Source organism: Aphelocoma coerulescens, chromosome 4, assembly GCF_041296385.1.
Source record: "Aphelocoma coerulescens isolate FSJ_1873_10779 chromosome 4, UR_Acoe_1.0, whole genome shotgun sequence".
Classification (NCBI taxonomy): Eukaryota; Metazoa; Chordata; class Aves; order Passeriformes; family Corvidae; genus Aphelocoma; species Aphelocoma coerulescens.
Window position 1 is genome coordinate 46735307 of NC_091017.1, and position 26638 is coordinate 46761944.

Consider the following 26638-nt stretch of genomic DNA (forward strand, 5'->3'; position numbering starts at 1 on the left):
ATTCAGTTCTTTTCTCAATGTTATTGACACAAATTGTAACTATCCCTTGCACGTTATCAGTTCTACACTGAGTACATGTTTAATACCTCACAGTTCTCTGTACTTTATGGGGATTTGAAACAATACATCTATTTGGTGACTATCACCAAAGCTAGTGAAGAATTGGGTTCCACTATTCTAATCCTACCTTTGGTTAGTCCTCCCTTCTGAATTTCCAGAAGAATGAGACGTCTGGGTTTTTTTTTTAATCTTTGCTTTGCAAACAGACCATTTTATATTGCCCTATGTGAAGCCCAGAGAGGATTACTGACCCCAGTTCTGTGAAACTAACTTCAAAAGGAAAGCATGAACATCTATGAGAGTTCATTTTATCCATAATCTAATTTTATGAGATTCTCTTTGAAATTATTGATAAAGACATGATTTCCTCTTGTTGAAATTAGCCCTGGAAATCATGTGGCAAGTCATATATTGGAATAACTACTTACACAGTATTCTTAAGATACAGTTTCCTAATCTGCATAATTATTTCTACTTGAAACAGAATTTACTGGTTTAAGACATTTCAATCTAAAAAAAGAACCTGGTAGGAGGACAAATTGGGAAATACCAGCTACATGCCATTTCCAATTAACAACTTCACATTTTTAATATATTTCACCTTTAGTGGTTGCCTCGCATAGATCTATATATTTCCTCTACTAACTAATTTCAATTCATTTGATGGCTTACAAACATTAGGCAATGACACAACCATTGCTGGTCTGGGTTCTGACATGCATCCTATCAACAAGAGACAATGCAAACTGTGCTTACAATAAGTCTCCAAAGTACTAAAGATAACTCTCTTAATAAGATGCATTGTCTAGATGTATACTTGTATCATGGAAGTCAGAAGGTGTATCACCATTAAACTGTGCACCCAATCATGTACTGTCGTTTTGGGTTTTTTTTAATAAGAATAAAAACATTTACAAGAAGTGACTTAGGAAATAGTACAGTATTCACAGGATGTCAGTTGCCATTGTCTAACTGTAACAGGAATCTCCAAGCTCTTAGCAGTTTATGCATGAGCACTTGAAAGCTGCACAGAGTGCACAAGAGAGAAAGGACAAGTGACTTTGGCTCAGACATAACATGTCACAAGCGCTTGCATCAAGTGCCAGCCAGTTCATCATCAAGCAGGAATACCTAAGTAAGCAAAAGTCAAAGGAAGGACTTCAGCTAGAAATAGCTCTTCACTAAAGCCAGTTACAGAACATGAAATGGTAGACTTATCTCTAAATGTTATTTCCAACATTTTTCTCACAACTTCATCCACATCTCCTCATACAACTGTATATGTTTAGACTTGCAGAAATCACTTATTTTACCTTCAGTATTAAAAATGGAAGCTTTGTTCCATTGTTACATCACAAATAGATCAGGTAAATTGTAGAAGTGACTTTCCTATGACAGACAAGCATGTTTCAAGTCTGCACTCAATTGTAACAGCCTCACAAAATTTGCATACTTTAACACTGCAGTAATGTCAAGCTTGATTCTGAACATACTGGCTTTTTATACATACATACATACATGCATACATACATGCATACATACATGCATACATACATATATGCCCACTTCATTCTAGTATAAATAGAATTGTCTGCTTTTGCTTTTATGCCTGTATTTTGAAAAGTATCAAGTCCCCACTAAGAAAAAAAAAAAAAAGCTACAGAAGAAGCAGATACAGATTCTGTAGTGCAGCAGCGTCTGAAGGAAAGCTTTTCTAGAGAATGTGAAAAAAAGCTCCTGTGGTTCCCTTGCCCTCTGCTGTGGATTGTCCCAAGGGCATGTAAACTTCCATGCTATATTCAGAAGTGAATTTTGTTCAGAGAATTTTGTTTGGAGAACAGCCTGCTGCATACAGAAATGAACACATTGACACAGTGAAATGGCAGTCCTGACCTACTAAATCTGTAACCCAGAACTAATCTGATTCTTATGTTTTTATTACCAACCCTACATACTTGAGGTCCTTAACTGAGGAACTACCTGGTACAATAGTATAAACATCTTGAGCAAATGCTGTTTTTAAGTCATACGTAGAAATCTACTAATTCTTTATGTTCTCCTTCTGAGAAATGGACTGAAGAAAGCTGACACTTTCCTTGTTCTTCTGAAGCACCAAATCTCTGGAGCCTTAATCCTGCATCACTGAAGTAAATAGAAATTTCATCACTGACCTCAACAATCAAAGAATCAGATCACAGAACATAACTCAGGTGTTTAGAACCAAATATATGTTCCCAATCAAATTTTAAGGAATAAAAAAAATTAGTAACAGACACTAATGGCAGGAATGTTATTAGTTGCTCCAAGTTGCATTGTAGGTCCTCAGAGCTCTCGATTCAAGCTCAAAATATATGTATAGTATCACATCATTGAAGACCTCTCATCCTGGCAAAATACTTCCCTGGCTTATATTTTACCCATCTTCTTTTACTTTAATACTGAATTTACAGTAAAAGTAGAATATTAAGAAAAGAAAAATCACAGAAGGTGTTCCTGCATTATTACCTTCTAGGAATGGGATAATCCTTTATAAATCTAGGCATCTGGACATAGATTACTATCTATAAAGATACTAAAATACATATTGTCAATGACAGAAGGAAATGTCAGAAATGCCAACTTGAGAACAAAGAAACCAAACACAATCAAAAAAACTGCTGCCATACAACGGGCCAAAAGAAAATCCGCTAATTCAATTTTGAATACATCAGGAGAACAATGAAGGTAAATCTAAAGTGCTCTGTCAGAAAAAGGAAAAAAAACCCAAACAATTAGTACAGACTCTTCTGCAGCTATGTTGAAAAAGGAAGGAAAAAGCTACTGAAAATGTAGCACTCAAACTGAGTTCAGAGAGAAGGTTAAAAATTTTACTTTTTCTTGGTTTACTTTGCTTTTTAAAAGCATGAAGGCTTCAGTTTCACCTCCTGTGAATCCTAACCAGCTGACTAGTGTGCCTTGACAGCTGTTCAAATTTATTTATATTACACCTCCTCTAATGTCACTGATGCTAGAGTAATGTCACTGTCCCTTTGCAAAGTCTGGGGGGAGGGGGAAACAGATAACTGCATTCAAGGACACCTTTCTGTTCTTATCAATACAAGTATTTGTGATTTTCTTTAATTTCCAGTTGCATTAACTAGCTCTAACCTGACACACTCTAACCCTCAGAAAACTCTTAAAGGTCTTCAATTTACAGAAAAGTCTTCTTAACTGAACAGCTATCAAGTTTATGTGTGGCTGGCAACACCACAAGGAAAGTAGGCTAAGAGTACAGAAAAAAATATACCACAAAATTAAGCAGTTTGCAAAGCATTCAAAACTTTCCTTGAACATGCCAAGTAGTCAGTCTTTATTATAATTACCACAGCAATGCTACAGTAATCTGAAGTCTGGGTCAGGAATCTGAAGACCATAAAAATCTGACCACAAAGAGCCCATAGCCTAAATACTATCATCACAGAATCCCACTGTATTTGTACTGTACTGTAGTGTATTTTAGCCATGCACATCTGTGTGCCAATCCCACATCCTGACAGCTTCCCATTGACAAGGCCACGGAAACCTTTTTTTGGCATTGCATTTTGTAGTCTCAGGAACTACCAACATTTTGTCTTTAGGCTTGGCATACACCACCTTTGAACTCAGAAAGTGAAAGTACCGTATAAAACTCTGTGTGCTTGGGTTTCTGAGGAGTCATCAATGCAACATGAGTATTTCTGAGTTCCTAAGACCACAAAGGAAACTACCTTCTCTTTCACAACTGCATTCTCTACAGCTTTCTCCTTGTCTTGAGGTGGCTTTATGATGTTGTATCTCATATTGCTGTTCTATGCCCAGAAATTAATTTTTTTGCCTTTTCTGTGCCTTTAAACTGAGCCTGAGAGGGGGGAGAGGAAAAAAGCCCAGAGAACTTTCAAAGCAGTGTTTCAAGGACACACAGATATACACAGAGACCCCTCTTGCTTCTAACAGCAGTGGCAGGAGCAGGAGGAAGCACTTGGCTTGTTTTTTTCCAGCCAGCTTTAAGCCAGTTTTTCCAGCTCCTTTTCCTCCGGAGAGTTGAACTTTGTTTTCCTGGGACTCCGGTTTTTCCCTTCTTCTCTGCTGGATGGTTTCAACATCAGAATACATTTGGGAGGACTTTCCACCGAGGCCTTGGCCCTGGAGGCGGGCCCACCACCCTGTCCCAGCTCCAAGGATGGGGAGAGAGATCTGCAGAAGGACTCTGAAATTTTCCCAGGTTTCTCTCAGCAGAGTGGGAGGTTTTATTATTTAGCATTATTATCCTTTTCCTGTGTGTTGTTAAATAAATAGTTTTTATCTCTTTCACTTTCCTTCGAGGAAAATTTATTTTTTCCCAAACCTGGTGGGGGAGGGACAGTTATAACCTGCCTTCTCTCAGAGGATATATTTCCAAATTTGTCCAAACCAGCACACTCCTCTAGACTGAGATCAGTGAGACTGAACAGACTTGGTATTCTTTCTATAACCATGTAAGTGTGCAGCATCCAAGGCCTGGTCATGCTCTCTAACTCTAGGGCTAGTTCTTGGGGACAGGACAAAGGGAATGCAGAGAAAAAGCAGCATGGAATACTTTTAGGGAGGAAAGGACAATATGCTCAGGTGCAACCCTGATGAACCAGTGGCGCTCCTTCTACTTCTTTCCATGCCTAGAAGTTATTTCCCTTGTTGCAGCATGACACAGTTAGCAGGACAGGAACAGTGCAGCACAGGATTGAAAGAATATTCTTTGTACATGGTGTCAGCCAGGTAGGGGGATGGCCAAAACAACTGTCCCTCCCTTGGCCTTTACTCCCCACCCAACTATGACAGCACATCTGCACCATTAAATCAAATGGAGACAAATGAATACACATTCATTTATGGCAGTATAATAAATGCATTTCTAAAGGAGATTTAGGATTTCCAGCAGGACAAAGCCAGCTCCAACTGCAAGAGAAGGGAAAGTCTCCCTGAAGAATCCTTTTGCTGGGACAGGCCGCTGACTGCAGCAAGTGGTGGCCGGAAGCAATAATGAATCTGCAGCACAGAGGACTCAGGAAACCAAGTAAGTGAAAAGAGAAAGCCCTTGCAGAGAAACACAATCAGTGATTTTTTTTTTTTTTTTTTTTTTTAAATTTGTGTGGAAGGGTCACTATACTGGAACTGGGATCAGAGTTGGATCTATTTGGCCTTGGGGTACATTTTGTGGGAATAAGAGGTGAGGGAATGAAGAACATGGAGTCTTATGAGCAGTGAGCCATAACAGCATGAGGTAGGAAGAATGTGCAGGGATGCATGGAAAGACCAAATATTCACAAAAAAGGAACACCCTTATCCCTCCTGAGCTAAGGTTTGAGAACTGCCCCTACCAGAGCTGCTGAGATCTTCCAGTGTGAACTCAAAAAGTCACTGTTCACTAGAAATTTGACTGAACACAGCAGCTTAGCTCACTGAGGTTATCCAACTCCTAAATCATAGTCAGAATTAGTAAAAATTATGAAAAAAACCACCAGAAGATAACACAGAGATATGAATTACTTCTAAGTTCTGATGAAATGACTGAAGAATGATGTGATGGCTGTAAATCTGTATTTCAAGGACCCCAAACACTTACCTGTATATGCCAGTACAGATTTTTACATTACACAATAAACCATTAAAAGTTTCAATGGCATACAGCCTATGGAATTCAGTATCTTATTTACACTGCCAAAAATGATTACTGTATCAATAGAGATAGACACATATATGCAGACATAGGAACAAAGTAACACATCAGTCACACTTAAGCTCCTTTCCACTGAAGAAGAGGGATTAAAATTATGTTCCAACACAAGAGTAGAATGTTTTCTGAATCAATAGCATCCTCTATAGGCAAGAGACACACTTTGATCTTGCTAGCTCTGAAAAGCAACCAAAAGTAGGTTCCATTTATGAAAGCACAGTCAAAAGCAGCAAGTACAAAATTCTGGCATTAATTTTAGCAGTCATCTGTTCTGCTAATTGTACTTTTCCCATAAATTGCTAATCAGTACTTTAAAACTACTGTTCTTCAGAGCAGTGCATCTTTTTATTCTGTCATTGCTCTTTCTAACAGAATCTGTGGGAATGACATATATTTCCTGTACCTCCTTGCACCCTTTCACAAAGCTAGGGAGCACCAAACCACTCAGATGCTTCTCTAATTTCCTAAAATTTTACTTACTTTCCTGCATCATCTCTGATGCTAAATGCCTGCAAGAGAAATCAAAGTTTCTGATAACAGTAAGTACAGGCATTACTCCAAGAATGTTCTGGTGTAACAGGTGAACATCTTCCCTAGACAAGTTCTTAACCTCAGGACAAGAAATTATAAAAGCTGTGCCAACACCAGCAAAAGAAAAATCTCTGCATCAAAATCCTTTAACTCCCTGCAGAGACTACAGTTGTAGATTTCTATTCTTGAATTGTTTACAAAACTCTGCATCCTTCTCCAACAAACATTTCACAGAGGTGTATCAAACACCATATTCTGTATGCAGTACCCTCAGGCCTTGTATAAAAAAGACTTCCAAGAAGTAAAAGAAGAAAGATGATAAAAGTTCCACGGAATTCCACCAATTCTGCCTCTTTAAATTTATGAAGGTGAGGAAAGCTGCTGACCAGAAGAAAACAGGTTCATAAAGCACATACTTTTATCAATATTAAGCAAAAAAACATCATCAGTGAGCAGGGTAGGGCTGCTCTTTCATTTACAGTCTCAGAGAAAAGTATGTCACACCTGTAATCTCAAAAGGTAGTGCTACAAAAATCAAAGTTAAAACTGTGATGCCCTAGGTATACATACACTTCAAACAGAATAAAAATGCAAACAAAATTGCTAAAAAATGATAGCAAAGTTAAACAAAATGAAAGAGCTGCACTGATGAATCACTGATCAAAAATATATCATCCTGAGTTTGGAAAAAAGAATAAACCAAACACTTTTATAGTCTAAATTAGCACGATGTCCTAACAAACTCTCATACCAAACATGTCCACCCACATTGCTGACGACAACTAAACTATAAACGAGTAAGTAAATGAACAATACTATCTCTTGGACTACATGCAACCACCATTAATCTCTAACATGTACTAAAGCAGCAATATGTGAAATGACTCTATGGGTTTAGGTCTGATGCATTTTTGATCCAAAAGTTGCAAAGGCAAGACAGTCTTGAACAAACACTGCAATATATCATAAGAGAACGGGGTTGCGGCTTTGAGTAAACAGAAATGTATTTTAAAACATCCTATACATTCATTTACTGCAATCCTCAGTTGTTATGCAGTATAGCATATTACTGTTACATCCTAAGTCACTGTGGCACAGCACCTCCTCCCCCTTGCCTAAGAATATATTCCTATTAACAAGGTTCATGTGGTAGAGCAAGACCTGTTTTCAACATCTGAAATAAACACCACCAACACCCTCTTACCAACCTAAACACACCAAAGCCTAAAAATATTTCTTCCCCAGCCAATGACAAGTATAGCACATCTATAACAAAATTTTGTGCTTAATTCTTTCAGACTGTAAAGTATAATGTGAACTGCAGTCTAGTGGAGCCGGGGAGAAAGTTTCCTAATCTGAAAAGTTTTAACAATCCAAATGTCTGAAAGCTGCAAGAATGAAAACCTAACAGACTTTTCCAAACAGGGCAATCAGACTTTCTCCATGTTGAATCTGTACTTCTTTCTATGTGTATAGAAAAGGAAATTGCAACCTTTATACTTACACAGAGGTAAAAAGTAATAAATTACTTCCAGTATACATTTTCCAATTATTTGAACTATAATTTTATCTCTTTTTCAAACACACTGATAAATACATAGGAGATATGAAAATGTCATTACATGTATGTATTCCAATTCAATTACTAAAAGTATCTTATTCAAACCAGTGCTACTTCTATTATTTGAGAACTCTGCCAATATCCCTACAAATGAGTCTGAATTTTTGTTTTCCAATAAAGTAAACTATTGTAATTGCCATTACACTGTGGCAATCAGAGCACTACAAATATTCAACGAGAGATAGTTATAAGGCAAAACCCAAAACTGACATTAACATTGTATCCTGTGTATTTCAAATATAATGGGTTTGATGCTATCATATTGATTGTTTTATTTTATGCAAACTTGTTTTTGAGAGACTAGTAGTCACGATGCATGAAGCAGAATGAACAGTCAGATTGCTATCCAGTGTTTTGAGTGTGTTAACAACAAGGGGTGTTCCTCTTAAATTAAACAATACCAAAGTAAAGCAAATGCATATAAACTAAAACCTATTTCCATATGAAAAAAAAAGCATCATTACTCCCGCCACCCTCCCAAAAAACCAAGAAACTCACCCAATATGAACAATTATGCCAACACCATAGTAATGGAAATTCATTGAAGACTTACTGCAGTAAAGGTTCATGTGCTGCCTCATCAATTTTCCAAGTATTTAGCAACAGCTCATCTGACAAGAGAGAGTCCTTCTCAATTTGCTGATCCACATCCAAACTCAAAACTTACCAGGTTTTCTCTTTCAATTCTTTGCTGCTCTTTTTGCCTGTTGAGGGCAGTGTGGTACAACCTAGGCTGTGGTACAGACGTCTTCTTCATCGTGCTACTTCTCCTTGGCCTTGCAGACTGTTTGGACAGTTCTTTTAGCAATCTTTGGTTTTCCCGATCAATCTGTCTTACTTCTTCATTTGTGAAAGAGTAATTTTTTCTTATTACTTTGGATGGATGATCGATGGTTAGTTTTTGTTCTTTTTTATCCAACTGTAAGAAAGCTTTAAAACAGCAAGAAGTGCAATAAGCAGATTGGAAAACAGCTTCAGGAACCCAGGACTAAACATAAATTAGAACCAAGAATTAAACCATTACTAGTATTTAGATGTTTGCACATAGAAAAAGATTTAAACTTTGCTCGCAAATTAATCTAAAGTACCAGTCTCAGCTGAGAGGCAGAAGAGAAACAATGTTTCACACAAAAAACTGACTCTGGGGAAGCCTGACTCAGAGACACAAAGTGCACTTCCTGAAGTGATTTTGTTGATACTTAACTCCTAAAGCAATCCTACATCATGTTGCTGCAGAAAACGCAAAGGGAATGATGAAAATTTAATTTAATGGATGGAGAGAAATAAGTGAGCACATATAACAGAAATTACTGGGGCATGGAAATTTAAAACAGTAAACAAACAATCAAATCGTGATATAAGGTTTCAAGACAAAGAATGCATACTTAAAAATACACAGCAACTTGACATGCACAATTGCAAGATAACTGGAAACTTCACTCTTAGCCAGAGCCAGCTATATTTATTACAGTTCCACTGGAGCTTTGCTGTTGATCCATTTCTAAGCCTCCACTTTCTAAAGCTGCGCAGCAGGTCTTCTGGCAACTACTTTAAAAGTTTTGCTGTCATGGTGTTACCCCATCAAACCATTGCATTATCTATGGTACAGGAATGGCAGTACCAGGTTAGATTAAACCCATTTTTGGAGCTGAGACACAGACAAAAAAACCTTACTCATGCCATTCCCCACACTCCTCTAATAATCACAGTGCCTTCAGAAGACACCCCTCACTCTTATCCCTGAAGTCCCACAAAAGCAAAACAAGCATCCAAAGCAGAAAGAAAAAAAAAAAACAAACAACCCAGACATGCAGTAATATTTCCTCAGCAAACACTTCCACATTAGCAATCTGTTTGCAAGAGATGTCTGAGGCAGCCTGGCAGCCTAACAGCAAAAAAAACCTCAAAGAACGAAGAGCATTTTCTTACTTCAAAACAAAATGAAATCTTTATTGCAGTATCTCAACTGAGTTTATTTCGGAATTGATGCAAGTAAATATTGCTACTGTCTTTGCAAAATTTAAGAACAGTATTCAAAATGCAAAATCCAAACACTTCATTAATTTCAACATCCATCTGGAAATGAGTAAACTTGCACTATCAGCATGCTAGCCAATATAGGCAAGAACTACCCCTAGGTAGCTCTGTGAGGTCGCCCACATTAGCAAATTCTGCTTTCGTTTGTCAAGCGAAGATGCAAATCACCTTAAAACCAAGACACAATGCAAAGTAGCACAGATCAAGTGTGCCAAACAACAGGTTAATACAATATAAACGTCCTGAAAAACACCTCTACAGTTTAGTAAGTTATTCTCAAGGTAAAACTAGTATAGTCATCAATACCATTGGAGGAGACAAACCTGGAATGAGACTCATCTGGATAAGCCTACAAGGGACAAAAAGAAATGCAAAGAAAGTAACTAAAGACACAGAATTCACATGACAACAAGCTGCAGCATACATCTCAGTAGAAAATATTTCAAAATGTCTTTATGGGAACAAGCAAAAGCAGCACTGCAGAACACAGCTAGAAGAAAGTAAATTGAACAACTATCTGAAGATGGTATCATGTTACATAATTGATAGTTGCATTATTATGGAGCTATGAAAGATAACTTTACCTTTTGCCTTATATCCATAGCGTCTCACGGGTTAAAGTGGACTGCCCATCATATGCAAAAGTGGAAATCAGATTGTGACAAAGAACAGTCATTGAACTGAAGTCTTGACCTAGCCTTGTGGCATCAATGCTATTGGTGATGAAGTGTATTACAAGAGACATTTAAATTTCTGAATGACTGTCAGTGCAAATTCCCAACAATTCTTTTGCTTCTGTGGAAGGTGTCAACCAGTCAAAATCAATTTAAAGCAATAGCATTCTGGATAAAGACTTTTTCAATCAGAAATACAGGTTTCATGCTTTCACTGGTCAATGACTTTTAATTCACTATAAGATAGCAGGCTATACTTTGGAAGACACTGTATACACTTTTGACGTAACTATGAACTATAGCCAGTAAAGATATTAAAAATGCTTCAAGGTAATTACTTGCTACCTATTTTCTGACTTGCTCACTTTTCTGCTGAACTGCTTTTAGGTGTGATGAAAAAATAAAACCAGAGCAATGACGTGGAACAAAGGCCTTTCCCTTTCACCCCAAAGCTGGTCAGTAAATGCTACTAGAAACAAGGATTCAAGGAACCCTGAAGCGATTGCTACACACAGGACCCAACAAGTACTGCGTTCCTTTGTCACTCAGGTCTCCTGGGGGTAGTGGTATGTAACTTCAGCAGCATTAAACACCCCCTATTTTACCAGAAGCTCTCAGGCAATTAGGGTAAATCCATATCTGTGTACATATCCATGCACTGCTCTACTGGATACTACTACTTATACATGCAAGGGCAAAATTTTACTAACTTTATTCTCATCTTCCAGCTTCTTCAGTCACATCCCCGCTCAACACACAGACTTTTTTCATTCATCTCTTCTTTCTTCTTCTTTTCCTTAGCCTCTTGTAAGTCTTTTTCCTTTGAATATGTATCACTTCTACAGTGCCTCATCCACACCTTTTATCAGCTCACCACAAAGATAGTCTTTCTCTCTTGTGTCAGGCAAAAGGAGACTCCAGCCCACTTTCTTCAGTATGTTGTTCATTCTTAACCTCATCATTATTTATTTATTCTTAATGCCAAAACTGACTTTACTAGTCCCAATATTTTTCTGGCAACTTTTGAGGTTGAGAGCTTGCTAACAGTCATAATATTGAATTTATAACAACTCAAGAGAAATATATTAATACAGTGAAAGAATTAAGAACACCACAAAGGTTCTGTTGTGAAGTTACTCAGTGAAGCCTTAGCGGAGAACTGCCAAAACCCAGTAAGTAATCTATTGACAGATGGCTGAATTACAGAAGACTCATTAATATTGCACCAGAAGTTCAGCTCTAATACAACACAACACAAGTGTTTTTACAAGGGGATGGAATGAAAATATCGATCCAAAACTCTCTAGTTCCTCAAATGATCTTTTTATTATTAGCCTTCTATATGACCCAAGAACCACATTTGAAATTTCACAACTAGCTCTTTGCTGCAATTCTGCTGCAATACACCAAAGCATTGGATCAGGTAACACAGTAAAAGTACGTGGTTTGTTGTTCTTCAAGCTGCAAATTACTGGAGTTGTGTTTTACTTAGTTAAGATCTATGTTAAGGAAGAATTTAAACTGCAAACACCACAACAAAGCAAACCATAACTTAATGGACCCTATCCATAGATAATCTTTTTTAAAACACATAAATGCAACACTGATTTCCATAGGAACTGTGTAACAAGAGTCTAAAGTTTTGTAGGAAAAAGAGACAACAGAATGCATACTGCATCATTTTACTGAAAGAGCATCACTGATACTACAGCATGATTGTTCCCAACAAAACAAGCAGAAGAAATCACCACTCCTTAAGTGATGCTCAAATAAAACACAGAAGCAATCTAGAAAGCAGTGGGGAAAAACTTCTGTAGGTCTTCCTGAAGGAGAGGTGACATTCTTTCCTTGATTCAGAAAGACACTTCTGACCCCTAACTTTAAATCAGCAGTAACAGTTACCACTGCTTCCAGTTATCTGGCTGAAAATCTGTCCAACCTGCCTCTGCAAAGCACCATTTATACAGCACCATATTCCTATTCTCCACATACTTGCTATGACAGAAAATCCACAGGTAATCCACAGCAGGAATGTATGTCCAATATGCACTGAATGGATGCCACCACTCACTGGCAACATGCTTTCATGGCAAAGACAGCACGTGTCCAAGTGAGGTCAGCACATGCCCACAAAACCAGGGAAAATTCACCATCAATAAGCAAAACCAAAGTAAGATTCCAAATGCTATTAAATACTGGTAGTACAGTTCATGTTATGTAACTCAGGTGTTTGATTTTCATACCTATTTCAGTGATTTATTCAACAATGCACCCCCCACACTACCCTTTAATCACAAAGCCTAAGCGTCTGAGTGGTGTGCGTGACTATTTTTGCAGCGGCCATGACAACATGAGATAACACTACAGTTTAAGGTTACGGTTTAAGGTTCTAAAAGTTTGTCTTAGAACAATGAAATATGATTTATCTATCATTTTCATACTCTATCAGTGGGTAATAAGTAATTTAACTAAACCCCTAGTTACTTCCATTGTCAGTCAGACCATAAATATAATTTGGGGGAGATGATAAATAAGGAGCAGCATTTGCATAACGACTTGCACAGTGCACAGTCTAGTTGTCATTTACTGGTAAGTAGGAAAAGAAAATTCCCTGGTATTCACAGGATTTCTATGAAAGCTGGTTTCCATGGAGAGATACCTGACTTTTTTTTTAAGCCATAAACAAGCTATTTATTGCTTTTAATTTCTAAGCATTGAAGTAACCTTGCAGAATGAGAAAGGCCAAACCTTATATAAAATATAATTTATAATTAGCAAGTCAAATGCACTAGGAGAGGGCAATACAGCTGTCCTAATGGCATTAAGGCTAAAATTAAAATCATGCATGTTTCAATGTATCTTCTGCAATCCCAATATAAGTTGCTTACACTTGACTGATACTTTATTTTATACTGCTACACTACCACATGCATATCACATTTGAAAAATACAAAAGGATTAAATAAACCACAGTTCTTCATCAATATATAGTAGTTTAAGAGTGAAACTATTTCCCTGTGGTATCTCTAAATAAATACTTCCTAGAACATCCATTATTGCAGGCTGCAGAGCTCTTTAAAAGTGATTTTGGAGAATGCATGATTTGGTGGGTTTAAGAGAAAGAGAATGTCCTTTTCAGGTAAAAATTTTCCCGATTTAAACATGCTTAAATAGGGCTGCTAGTTATCTCTTGATATCATTAGAAAGACAACAGATATCTTACAGGCGCTGGACTTCTTTTCCCCATAACTACACATTTGCTCATAGATGTTGGGAAAGTCTGGATTCTCCATAATCTCACAGATTTTCAATATGTTTTCAAACTCTAAATATAAGAGTAAGATAGTAATTGCTTTTCTACCTCAACATAGGTTTCTAGACCTGTGAAAACCAAGCATGCGAATATACATACACATCGAAAATTAGTTCAAACTCTGAACATACACACTAAATGGAATTCTGCAGGAAAGCTATATATGCTTAGTTCAACTGTACAGTTTGGGTATGTATATACTGTAAAGTCTACTTTAAATTTATATACTGCTTAGCAGCTTTTCTACAAATACACTAGTTCAGCACGAATGAGCACACAGATAACATATCCCTAAAGAGAACAAAGTTTCAGTTATCAAAAACTTGTTCTATTTCCTGAGTGACAAATTATATGAGAAAAAAAAAAGTTGAAGTGATTGCTACATGTTCAGTTGAAGCTGCTATTTAATTTTCTACAATAGATTTTATTCAGAAACACAGAGCTTTTACTTTCATAATAATGATATTTATATTACAGCGCTTTTCACAGAGGGAGCTCTGACTATTTTAAAAATCTAAGGCATAGAAGAGCCTTATCAGCACAGAGGTCAGTGAGAGCTTCAAGGATAGAATTGGTCTTCAGTCTGTGGCCAATTGCCCTACTTACCCCATCACACCACCTCCTCAAGTTAATAATAGCTAACACCATGGATTTACAGACTAATTCTCACAGACACTTCTGTAAAATAAGCAGGTATCAACCCCATTTTACAGAGAAGAAAACACCAAGTACTAAATTCTTTATTTAGCACTGTATACACCTTGTGCTACCCCATTGTATTGATACCAACCAATTGGATAAAGAGATATAGAGAAATTTTAGCAGAAAACTCTGTTCTGAACTACTAGAAACCAAGAGATTTGTCTAAAGACAGAGAGCAAGTCTGTAGCATAATGGGTTGAGATGGATGAGTGCTTAGTCACACTCATATACTTAACTCATCTCTCTATCTGCATAACAATCATGACATAGGATCAAGGAAAAATAGCATCAGAAGATTTTCCAATTTATTTTATTCCCAGTTTTCTAACATGGTGATTTATGAAATTACCTTCAAAAACAATCTTTTACAATCTATTTCTTTGCATTGCCATACTTAATTCTCTTTTTGTGTTCAGATTACTCAAGAGTACAGCAGAGGAAATAACTGACATTTTTTATTATTATGGGTTTAGAATATTGCTTTCAGTTATTAATTTTCTGAACTATCTTTAAGGTTTATAGCAAAGTGCAAACATCATCGAATCACAAAATAATTACATATAAAGATCTATATAACATCATGAAACAACTGAAAAATTGTATCTCTACCTGAAAATTTATAATCATACCTGCTATCAGCAATACCTATCTAAAAAAAAAAATCAAAGTGCTATATACAGCAGGGAGACTATGAGATTTCCAACTAGAATTATGCTATTTTCAAGATTTTGGCTTACTAAGAAATGCATAATGGAAAATTTGGCTTTTATCAAGAACAAGCATAGCTTTAGGAGTTGTAAAGGCATGATAAATTTTTGTCCACATACAGTTTTTTAAATGCTTACAAATGAATAATTTTCAATATGAACACAAATAGGTGAAGGACATATAAAGGAAAACTTTTTCAGTTACTTTTAAATTTAACTGCAACAGTTTCTAAATGCTGCAAATTAATTCTGCTTTAAGATACACAAACCACCTTGCTGCCTAACAACCAGACTCTTGTGCTAGTCCAAATTTTTTGTTTGTTTGTTTTTGCAATTTTTTTTTAATACAAGAGATTCCAGTCTTCCCAATGTATGCACTGGTAATGTGAACAATCATACAAAATTAATTACTGTGTGCCCCGTAGAAACAACACAGTAACAGATCACATGGAAATTCTGCAAGTGTCTGGGGACCTTGGGAAGTTAAACTTGTATAACTGCTGTAAATGCTTAGGTCCAGCTATATTACAAGTGTATTTGAAAAAAAACTTAAATAAAATGCTTCATCAGTATAAAGTACTGGGAGAATATTATACTTTAAAACCAAATAATGATTATTTAAATATTTTTTTCATGCATTCTGGGCTGGCAGTGCTCTCACTTGAAGCAATGTTTATGCCTATGCAGTTCTGATGAACACTTAATGGAGACTGGGGGGTGTGGGAAAATTATTTGCAATTTTTTTCTCCCTGATGTGTACAAAAAAAATTTGTAAGCCATAACTCAGAATAAGATTAGCTCCTATTTTCCCAGACTAGTTACTTTCCACCATTAATAATTCTGCCCCATTTAAACTTCAAAATGCCCAAACTAATTAAGCTGAGTTGTGCTTGCCGATTTAGAGAGGCACTTGGGAGTAATGTACACATTAATCAGGAACATTAGCTGCTAGACTATATGAATTCTACTTCTCATTACTCTATCTTTATTATTGTTATTTAAAATTGGTTTTCAGTTTTGAGAAAAAAGTTCCTCTCCCCAGTAGAGATTCATCTCTGAGAATACCTGCTCTGAGCTATAATACCCATTTGTTTTAGGGATGAGATGAATCCATTGGTAATCACTGGCTACTAAATAGCTTCTTGCTAACAGGGACCAAATAAAGACATAGGACATCATAATTTCAATTGCCTAGCAACAACTCTTCTGACATCATGTTTTGACAACTGGTTGGAATTGTTTCTAGTATGAAAGAATGGCTGAAGCACAAGGACTGTCAGAGATGAGAGCCAGCGCTACCTTTCTTGATGGCTAGTGTTGTTTTTCTTAACCTCAAAGAATTTCCATACAAATAAAATCCTCATTTTTTAGTTATAGGCAAGTTAAACCATGTATACAATACATTTTAAATCCTTATTCACTAGAAACTCAGTCTGGCAAGGTGCAAAGTGAAGAAACACAATACATGCAGTTTTAGTCATACCAGGCTTACTTCAACACAGCAAACCTGGCTTGGAATGTACCAGACTTAAACTGCAAGAGGGTTTCCTCACCTGAGATCATCAGATTTCTTCAGTCAAGCCTTTTTTCTTCCACAGATTTTAGTACCAAAAACGCTGGGCCATGAAAACAAATGCAAAAGCACCATGTAGACCTTAAAATACGCATGAGATCATCCAGGGCATTCTCACCCCATATAATGAAGGTTTGCAATGAATGCAGGGAAAGAGACTCCAAATTTTCTTAGGCTTCATTATTAGATTTTTTTAAGTCCATTACCCAGAAGCAACCACTCAAGTTTTAGTAAAGATTATCTGCTATTTTTCTATTTAAAATACCATTACTCAACCTATGGTATTTTAGAAAGCAGACACCTAGTTCAGAAAAGGATTTCAAATACTTCTGTTTAATTATCGAAAAGGTACTAGAAGTTTAAGTATACGAATACCATTTATCATGCAACAGAATTTTGGACTGTCTTTCAGTTTTGATAATCCAGCCCTTCTACAGAAAGGCTGATGCTTTAATTTAGATATTAAACTGCGCCATAGTCCAGTAAACCTTAAAATGCCTGTGCAGCTTTATTATTAAATTCGTTAATATATCAAATCTTTTTAGATTCACTCCATCCATGTATTCATTCTCTACACTTGAACACAGTTGTTCTCAACAACATGCAGATGTTGTATTTTGTAAAAAGAAAATTTAAAAATCACCTTTCAGAAGCTGATTCAGGTCCATGGCATCATGCAAGACTTTTCGACTATATCTGCGATCAAACTCAGAATCTAATGAAAAAAATACAGATATAAGATTGAATTTCCCAGCCCCATAGGTTTTGCACATTTTGTGTTATACTTAAATTCTGAAAATTACCATATAATTCTTGGTTCACATTTTCCTGCCTCTTTACTTTTAGTTTCTTATCATTTGATGCTACAAATTCAAAAGACTGGATAGGACTGATGTCTGGAGTTGATAGAGGCGTTACGTCAGTCACTGTGTCTTCAGACTCCTCCAGGTCATCACCAAGCTTTGGTTTTCCTTCCACTAATTTCATTGCTGACTTGAATTTTTGTTTTGGAGACAGAAGAGCATTTCTACAGGCATTCCTCTTTGGGGATAGATGAGGTGAATCTGATAAACAGCTATCAGAATCTGTATCAGAACAATCTGTATCTGAGCTTGAGGATGAGGAGGAGGATGAGGAAGAGGAGGAAGAAGAAGAGGAGGAGCTGATAGTATATTTTTTGCTTGCCTTTTTTATGTTGTTTGGTTGCTTAGCTGACTTTGGTCTAACCTTCTGTTTTTTGCCGTCATCACTACTATCTTCTTCATCTGTATAGTAATCTTCTTCACCTTCTTTAACTATTTTAGGAATTCCAGCAGGAACATTCTCCTGTGTTCCTCTATTTGCCACAGGGGTTGCTCCAGAGGTACTTGCATTCTCTGCAACTGAAGAAACTGTCAAAGATGAAGTATTTTCAACAGAATCTTTGCTGTTTTCTAGGGACTGATCCTTTTGCAAATCTGTGTGCTTTTCTTCACTTTCTTCCTCACAACACTCTTCATCCTTTGAATGAGAAACCAAATCAGTGTCTGTAAGGGCTGCCTTTGTACTTTCTTTCTCTATATATTCACCATTTTCTTCAGCTTTCTTTTTCTCTTCCTCAAAGTCACTGTCAAAGAAGGCATGATCCACTTCACCATCTGATATGTCTTCAAAATGGTCCATAATGAAATATGAAGTGCCACCTACAAGCATTAGAAAACATTTCCAAAGATTTGTGTTAAAAACATGTCCAAGTATACTTTTAGTGTAATAGTTCTGCTCTTCAATCTTTTAGCTCTAGTAATTTATAATTCTGCAATTAATTACATGAAGTTGATAGAAACAATTCCATAGTGAGCTCGGTAAAAAAATGTAGTGCCACCTTATTGCACACAGCTTATATGTTAAGACTGGAAAGCTTTACTGTAAGCCAACCCATCACAATTTCAAAACTACTACTTCTAAGCAAATTTGTCAAACACTGTTAGTGGCTAAAAAATCTCATCTATTACAAACAAGCAATTAAAGTGTCTTATTTTGTCCCTTTAAGCTAGAGTCACTTATGAGCTATCATTAGTTGGAATTCTGTATTGTAAACCTTGTTTGTATACAGTGGTCACCATCTTGGCTGACACAGCCAAACACACTGCAGACTTTCAGCACTTAAAAATAGAAGAAATTTCAATTTACATCGAAAGATCCATGGCTCTATAGGTTAAATTGTGACAGATGTCGGGTGTGTCAGTGTTCATGTTTTAGTTTGGATAAGGAGCCTGCTTTTCTTGACAGTCCTCTGTAGCTCACACACCACAGTACAATAAGGGAACTTAATTCTTTCAGATGAATCTAGACTTTAAAAAGTGTGATCCAAGCATGAAACCAGTGCATTTAAACCAGCAGTCACCATTCAGTCCATGGGACCAGATCATGGCTAGCCCAAATAAATAATATTGTGGATATCAGGACCTCAGTGCAAACCATTATGTTCTACAAATCTGGTCCTATTGTGTCATACTTCTTACAGAATTCTGTGGTGTTCGATCTTATGCATGTGGCAGGACTCATTTGTAGTATATATACAGAGTTAAAATAAAAAATCCAAACACCCCACAACCAAACAAAATTAGCCAGTATCAAAGACTACCAGTCCCATCTAGCCAGAGGCACTTTTCTCCTACTCTTTACAACAGATTTTACACAAATTTAGAAAGATACAATCAATAAATACGTAACATTCTTTAGACCCAAGGAAACCAAACATGAAGACATTGGAAGCAACTATACAAGGCTGGAAAACCAGAATATTTTACAAGATGGATGGTCTCTCTTAAACCACATACAGTTTGTTGCCATGTCAAACAAAGGTGGAAAAAAGGGATTTCCAGGAAAGGTTCTAGCTAAAACTTATTTCAAAATACAAAATTTTTAAAGGTCACTCAGATATTTTGCCACTTCTCAAATAATACTGGTTTAGAGTAATTGAAAATATGCTTCTTAAATCACAACATAAAACCAGAAAGTCTGGAACCTCCTATGGTTTTAAGAATCACGAAGCCAAAGAACTGAAAAGAGACTTCGTATGGTTAGATGTTGTATAAAGCTGAAAACACTATTAAGCAGCAGAAACAGAGATCAATTTTCAGGATCACAACGATAACTCTCTAAAGCACCTAGCTCTTCAAAGAGCAACAAAACAAAGGAGTAAAACACTTTTGGGAATGCAGACATCCAGCAAGTTAGAGTCTCCCACAAGAACAGGTGCTAGCCATTGTGAAACCACCCTGCTTCTTACAGATCTTCAACTTCATGTGTCTCTTCATCATGGCAGGGTGGCCTGTAGCAGACACCCCTCAGGACGACTGCCTCGTTGGCCATGTCCCTGGTTCTCACTCACAGGCACTCAGCCTTACCATTGCTATCCTTGAGCTCTACACAGTTGAAACACTCCCTAATGGGCCACCCCACCACCTCTCCCTCCTTGCATATCCCTCCTGAGGAGCTTATAACCATGCATTGCAGGACTCCAGCCGTGACTATCATCCCACCACATTTCCGTGATGGTGGCTACATCATGGGTTTCCTGCAGCACCATGGCTTCTGGCTCCTCCTGGTTTTTACCCATACTACATGCATTGGTGCAGATGCACTTCAGCTGGGCTGTTGATTTCACCCTTCATGTCACTTCTTGTGATACCTGGCTTCAGGCAGCTTGCACAGCCTGCAGTGCGCAACTATCATGTGAATTCCTGAAAGTTTTTCTAGAGCAGCTTCCTAAAAGGATAATACATTTTAATAAATAAAAACATGCACAATAGAAAAATAAAAAACAATCAGAAGAGTAACACATTATTTACATTTAATTTTCTACCTCATGTAGTCTAAACCAGAAGGGAACAAAACCTACAAACTACAGATCATTAATTATTTATTTAGCAAATACAACTTGAACAAAGGCATTTCTATGAATAAAATTAATATAGGAAGTACAGTGTAAAAATTAAAACCCTTTCTTCTCCATGATGAGAGACTTTTATTACTTAAGGAACTAGCATCTCTCCAGCTCGTAGCTGAAAAATATTAGGACTGATTGGTAAAAGTAGGCACGTGGTGTATTTCACTTGTCTCAAACACAAATCTGAAATACTGTTAGCACTGTTGTATACATAAGAGCATAAGGGGCTAGGGCAAAAAGGTTTGCAGGCGGACACACAGAAACTAGTACAGCTTAATATAGCTGAAAACTTTAGTAGAGCTTAAAATATAAAGTTTTGTTGAGTGTAATCAAACCCATGTATTTATAGTTTATGTAATGCTATGCCTGCAAAGGAGACTGAACTAACAGTATCTCATCGGCTATAATGTGCAATTACACCATGACTTCTCAGATGACTTTTCTGAACAGTCTCTGAAGTGATGATGGGATTTAACTCAAAACAAAAGGGCAGTGTAGAGGTGGCAAAAGGTGATAAAAGACAGCAAGAAGCTTGTACATTCCTTTCCACCATTAATGCCAGCCAAAAAGCATCTTCCCGCTCTACATGATTCAGGAATAGTTCATCTGCCAGTGGGCTGTTTTCTATGAAGACTGAGGCATAACTGCTTCACAGACAGCAGCCACCAGTACAGGAGAGATCATTTAGCAGTCTGATCCCGCCCAAGGAGCAGCAGTCATTCCATTGCCAAATACATATTCTGTTCCTCTACTACAAGTCCCTAACAACTTTAGCTTTCATCTTAATGGGAAACAGACATGCCATGTCTCTCACTGACACTCAATCATTCACAAACTAAAGATTAATTAATTCTGTCATTTCCATTAAAAACAAACAAGAGGAAATAAAAAAAGAGATGGTATTCTTGGATCCTATTCCACTTCTGCATCTAGAGTGTCTGCAACAGAGTTGGAATTTGCCAAGATGATGCAATACAGAAGAAGCAATTTTGCTGACAAACCATTCCTAAATCAATAAATTGGCTCTGTGTACAGTTTCACACCCATTTATATGCAACACAGAGTGTAATTTTACTTCTAGGAGAAATACGGAGTTCTGCTATGTTGCCAGTTTTTAAAATACAGAATCAACAAATGATATTTTGAAATCCCCCAAAAAATTGTCATTACAGTCAAATACTTAGCATTAACTGCTAATTCTAGTGACCACTGTATTTATTTACCAAAAAACCACATGCTTTTTGTGGCTTTCTGCCATGATACTCTCTAACACAAACATGATCAACTCCAAAGAGCAGGCTGGCCATTAATTATTTGCCAGATCTTTTTTTACTGTAATATTTCTTCTCCCCATGTAATTCTCTACCTCTCACCCCATTTTTCTTGCAGCCATAACAATCACTCATTACCCCAGCCAAGTGCACCCTTTTGTCTTTTTCTCTTCCTCGCTGCAGTTCTTCCTAGTTTAGGAAGAACTAGCTTATACCACTTTTTTAATCCCCTCAAGCTTGACCCATTTAAGATCAGAAAGCAGTGGCCAAGCAGCCAAGGAAAACATGCAGTCTGGTTGTCAGGGCTTTAGGGGCCCACACTTTCTTGTCAGGGGGTCAACACACTGAGCATCTGACTACCTACCGAGACCACATCCACATTCTCCCCAGCTGGACACTGCAAGAGCAAAGACCACTCAGCTCCCGCACAGGTCAACCACTGCCTGCTGCTGCACTACCCAAAGAAAAAGCAGCATTTTGACATCCTCCTCCATGTCAAAAACCAGATCAAGACCCTAATTACACTAAGCATATTGAATGTTTTTCCCCTGCCAGCTGCAAACCTGCCAACTACAGCACCACTGGAAATACTTTTTGTAGGCAATGCCTAAGAGCAGGCCATTAAACATGACTGCAATATAAAGACTTCTACCAAGGTAGGATGGTACACAGAAAGTCATGTAATGAGGATACAGATTTAGATATGGGTTTGTGTTTGAACATATACTGCCTTTTGAAAACATTTTTGAATGTCAGAAACTAACACTTATGAAGTACATTAAGTACCCAGTGAAAGATTGGAGGTGTTTTAAACTTGGTTAAACCTCGAAGTTATCCACTATATCTTTTACTTTTTAAAATGCACAGCATCTGAACCACGTGCATCCAAGATATTCAGATATAAGCAGTGACCAGCTTTCTTTTCTTGTAAGCATTCTACTTTCACAATCAAGGAAGAAGCTGATTTATATAGAGAGGACAACTGGGTTTTTTCCTTATCTTGTAACATAAAAACTCCTAGCATGAAGACTACCATGCTCCAAGGAAAGCTGGGCTTTTTTCCAATCTGGTAACACACAGATCCCTAGCATGCAGGACACCACACTCTGTGTTTATATGCTATGCATGCTCTGAAGGGCCTAAACGCTTTCGCGACATCATAAGTTTCTAGTATTTAATAGAAGGAGAAAACAAGCCCTTTGCACATGCTAGGGGCTGAATCAGAAATGTCTGATGTTACTGTGTGCATCCTGTGCATCACCACAAAGACCATAATACAGCACAGCTATAGTACACTCACAATGAGTCAATAGTATGTTTACAGCAACAAAAAAGAACAGACACCATCTTAGGATGTATTAAAAAACATGTAAGTATCAGAAGCAGTATAATATTGTATTTAGCTCCAACAAGGCACCTTCTGGTTTAGGGTTGAAAGTGTTTTAGGTTGAAAGTGTTTTAAATAAATGATTTATACTACCAACAGTAACATTGGTACATGTTCTTTGCGACAGTTCAAAATCCTCTGATTCTACATTCTCATTATTTCCCCTCTGGGGATCCTGCCCCCTTAAACCTGCTGGCTGCCAAATTGCCTCTTTGTATGGTGAACTTGGGAGAGGTTGAAAATGCTAAAGGAACTGCACCTGGCTCCGTCTCCCACCCTTCCTCATTTTTGGCTGAAGCTTAAAAAAACCTCAGCAAACAAGCAAAAAAGATAAATTTGAAAACATCTAGAAGAGAGCAATACAAATGTTAGGAGAAGAAAAGTTCTACTTTTCGGGGTTTGTTAGTTCAAAAGAGAGGAAACATGAGAAAACACAAGTCTTAAAACCTGTGTGACAAACCACACATACTCAGCCCTATTTACCTCTTCTTTAATTAAAGCTTTCATATTTGCTACTAAGACCAACAAAGCATGCAAAGGAGGAAATATAGCTCTTAGGAAACTACCTCCCTTAACAGAAACGCCCAACGAATGAAACAACCAGTCTCTTTAGTAGATATTCTGATTTTCCAAGTTCAGAGCATAATACCTGCTACAGCTGTTCTGCATACCACAAGTTCTCAAAACCTGGCTACCAATTTCCCCAATCCAAACCATGATTGGTTTTGAACCAATCTACAGAATACAAGGCCTCAACTTCAGCTCAGAATAAACTCCAACACTATAAATCTATTCAAGCTCCATACATTCCTCACTGAGCACAAGATGGAAGGGCCCATTAAGGCACAGGCAAATTATTCTGCAAAACACCACAAGGTAGACAAGAGCTGGAATTAGCATCCAAGAAAAATGTTTAGGAAAGGATCCTCTGGACATTGTCCAGTCCACTGCTCAAAGCAGGGTCAGCTTCAAAACTGGATCTACTTTTGCTCAAGGCCTTGTCCAACCGAGTTTTCAAAAACTCCAAGGATGAACACTTGTGCTATGTGGACATCTGCTTGAATGCTTAACAACCCTTATTGGGGGTTGGAACTAGATAACTTTAACGTCCCTTCCAACCTAACCATTCTGTGATTCTACAATTAACTAGGTTTTTTTTTTTTTTCTTTAATCAGAATTTTCCATGTCACATCCTGCAACTGTTCTTAGCTTCTATCCTTTCATGGTACATCTGCAAGAAAAATCTGGTATCCATTTAAGATAACCATGTTGCTGCTGATCACCCCAGCCATAACTACATGGCAGTGAATCCCTCTGCTCAGATTACAGCCCATGTATAAGTTATTATTGTTGATTAATGACAACACTCTTGTTGGCTCATGAGACAGTAGCAGACTTGTGCCTGAACTAAGTAATCTGAACAGACCATGGAAGCACATTTGTCCTTCACAGACCAAATCTCACAGGACCTAATTCCAGCTCAGATCAGAACTACCATTGTTTCTAGTGCATGTGAAACCACTCGTCTAACTGATTCTCAGCTGACTTTCACTGTCTTTTTCTCTCTCCTAGACAGAGAAGGGGAAGAAGGGAAGACTTACTACTTCAAATTTATGAGATCAGGATACACCACTACTGCTGCCCTTACTCCTCTACTTTTTTCTCCCCATTTTTGTTTTGGTTTGCTTTTAGTCCTGGTCCTCTCTGCTGGACACAATGGAAGGATTTTCCCCTGTGTACTCTAAGATACAGTTTATTAATTCCCAAACCTATGACAGATTAACCCTCAGATCTCAAACAGGTAGGCTCACTGGAGATGCTTCAAAGTACTCTTGAGTCTTTTTAAAAGAGTTGCAACAGAAAGTCCTGAGTCTCTTGGCTATTTCAAGTAAGAATTCAGTTCCATCAATGGGCACTAGAAAGTCCTGGAACATAGCCAACTACCATAATGGTTAGAGCAAATGAAAGCACATGACCACCAAAGAGCCCCAGATAACTGCTAGGCAAAGGCTTTCAAGTTAATGTACAAGGCAGGGAGGAGAGACAACAGGCAAAAACAGGGGGAAAAAAAGAGGGGGCAGGAAAGAAAAAATATTTCCTCTTGAGACAAAAATAAGCCAATCCCCTACTGGGAAAAGCTGCAATACATTATGCTGAGAGGTGTGTATCAGTAGCTCCACGACTTTACTCATACAAATACTTTAAATATTTATTCTTCAGGCCCTTCAGCAAAGGTCCCCTTGTGACCTCTTGAGCAGAAAAGTTGGGTCAGAATACTGAGCTTAAATGATGGGAGTGATGATGGCCATCAGGTCTGTCTAAACAGACCATGGCTACTCACTCATTGCTGAGAATCCCAAGAAAATGACTCGCAAACCCTCTAAACCCAGGAAGAAAAGAAGTAGCTTACAATTACAATCAAAAATAAAGACAACTAATCATATGTTGGCTGATAAAAGTAGCAGCAGCTTCTGGAAGGCCTTCCATTTCTATAAGTGTAAGTGACACCACCCACACTGAAGTCTCATGGGGGTGCTGCCATACAATTTCTCACTACCTGGAAGAGTCCCAACTCCAACTATGTCAAAGTGTAAAAAGCAGCAAGCTGCTAGGGGAAAACTGGTCACTGGGATTGATCTTTCCCAAAAGTGACCCATAGCCACAGTCTTTTGATAATACAGAACAGGTACGAAAAGCCCAGAAAAAGACAGACTCTACTGCCACATATCGACGGTGAAGACCAAAGTAAAGGCCCAGCTTTGTTTTCCCACTCCTTCTATACTGGTACATATCTATGAAGAGTATTTCCATCCAATATCAAGATTTAAATTTTGGGGCAACATGTAGTCAACCAGGCTATCCACAACTGATGGGGGAGAGTCTGGCCCAGCAGTTCAAAACTGTATGCAAGAAAAAGGAAAAAACTGCTCTTATTAAAGCAAAGCTTCAGGATATCTGCCACGTGAAGGCTGGAGTTCCATTTGCCGGTCCTGAAATAGATGGCAGGACCATAACGGAATCAAGTACACCACAAACTATTGATGGAGTCCCGCAGCAGATAAATCACAGCATATTTCTGAATATCAGGCCATCTCTACCAAGT

At 37.6% G+C, this 26638-nt stretch overlaps 1 protein-coding gene across 2 annotated transcripts in view; it reads right to left on the reverse strand.

The window, feature by feature from the left end:
* The window catches only part of CFAP97 (cilia and flagella associated protein 97), a 33416-nt gene that overhangs the window by 3139 nt on the left and 3639 nt on the right, over positions 1-26638 (reverse strand). For both annotated transcript variants that reach the window (XM_069013865.1, XM_069013864.1), the window contains exons 2-4: positions 17750-18628; positions 17590-17661; positions 8608-8870 (exon numbers count right to left, since the gene is read on the reverse strand). In XM_069013865.1, the coding sequence (XP_068869966.1) occupies positions 8608-8870; positions 17590-17661; positions 17750-18608 (1194 nt within the window). In that variant the 5' untranslated portion in view covers positions 18609-18628. The remainder of the gene's footprint in view (positions 1-8607; positions 8871-17589; positions 17662-17749; positions 18629-26638) is intronic.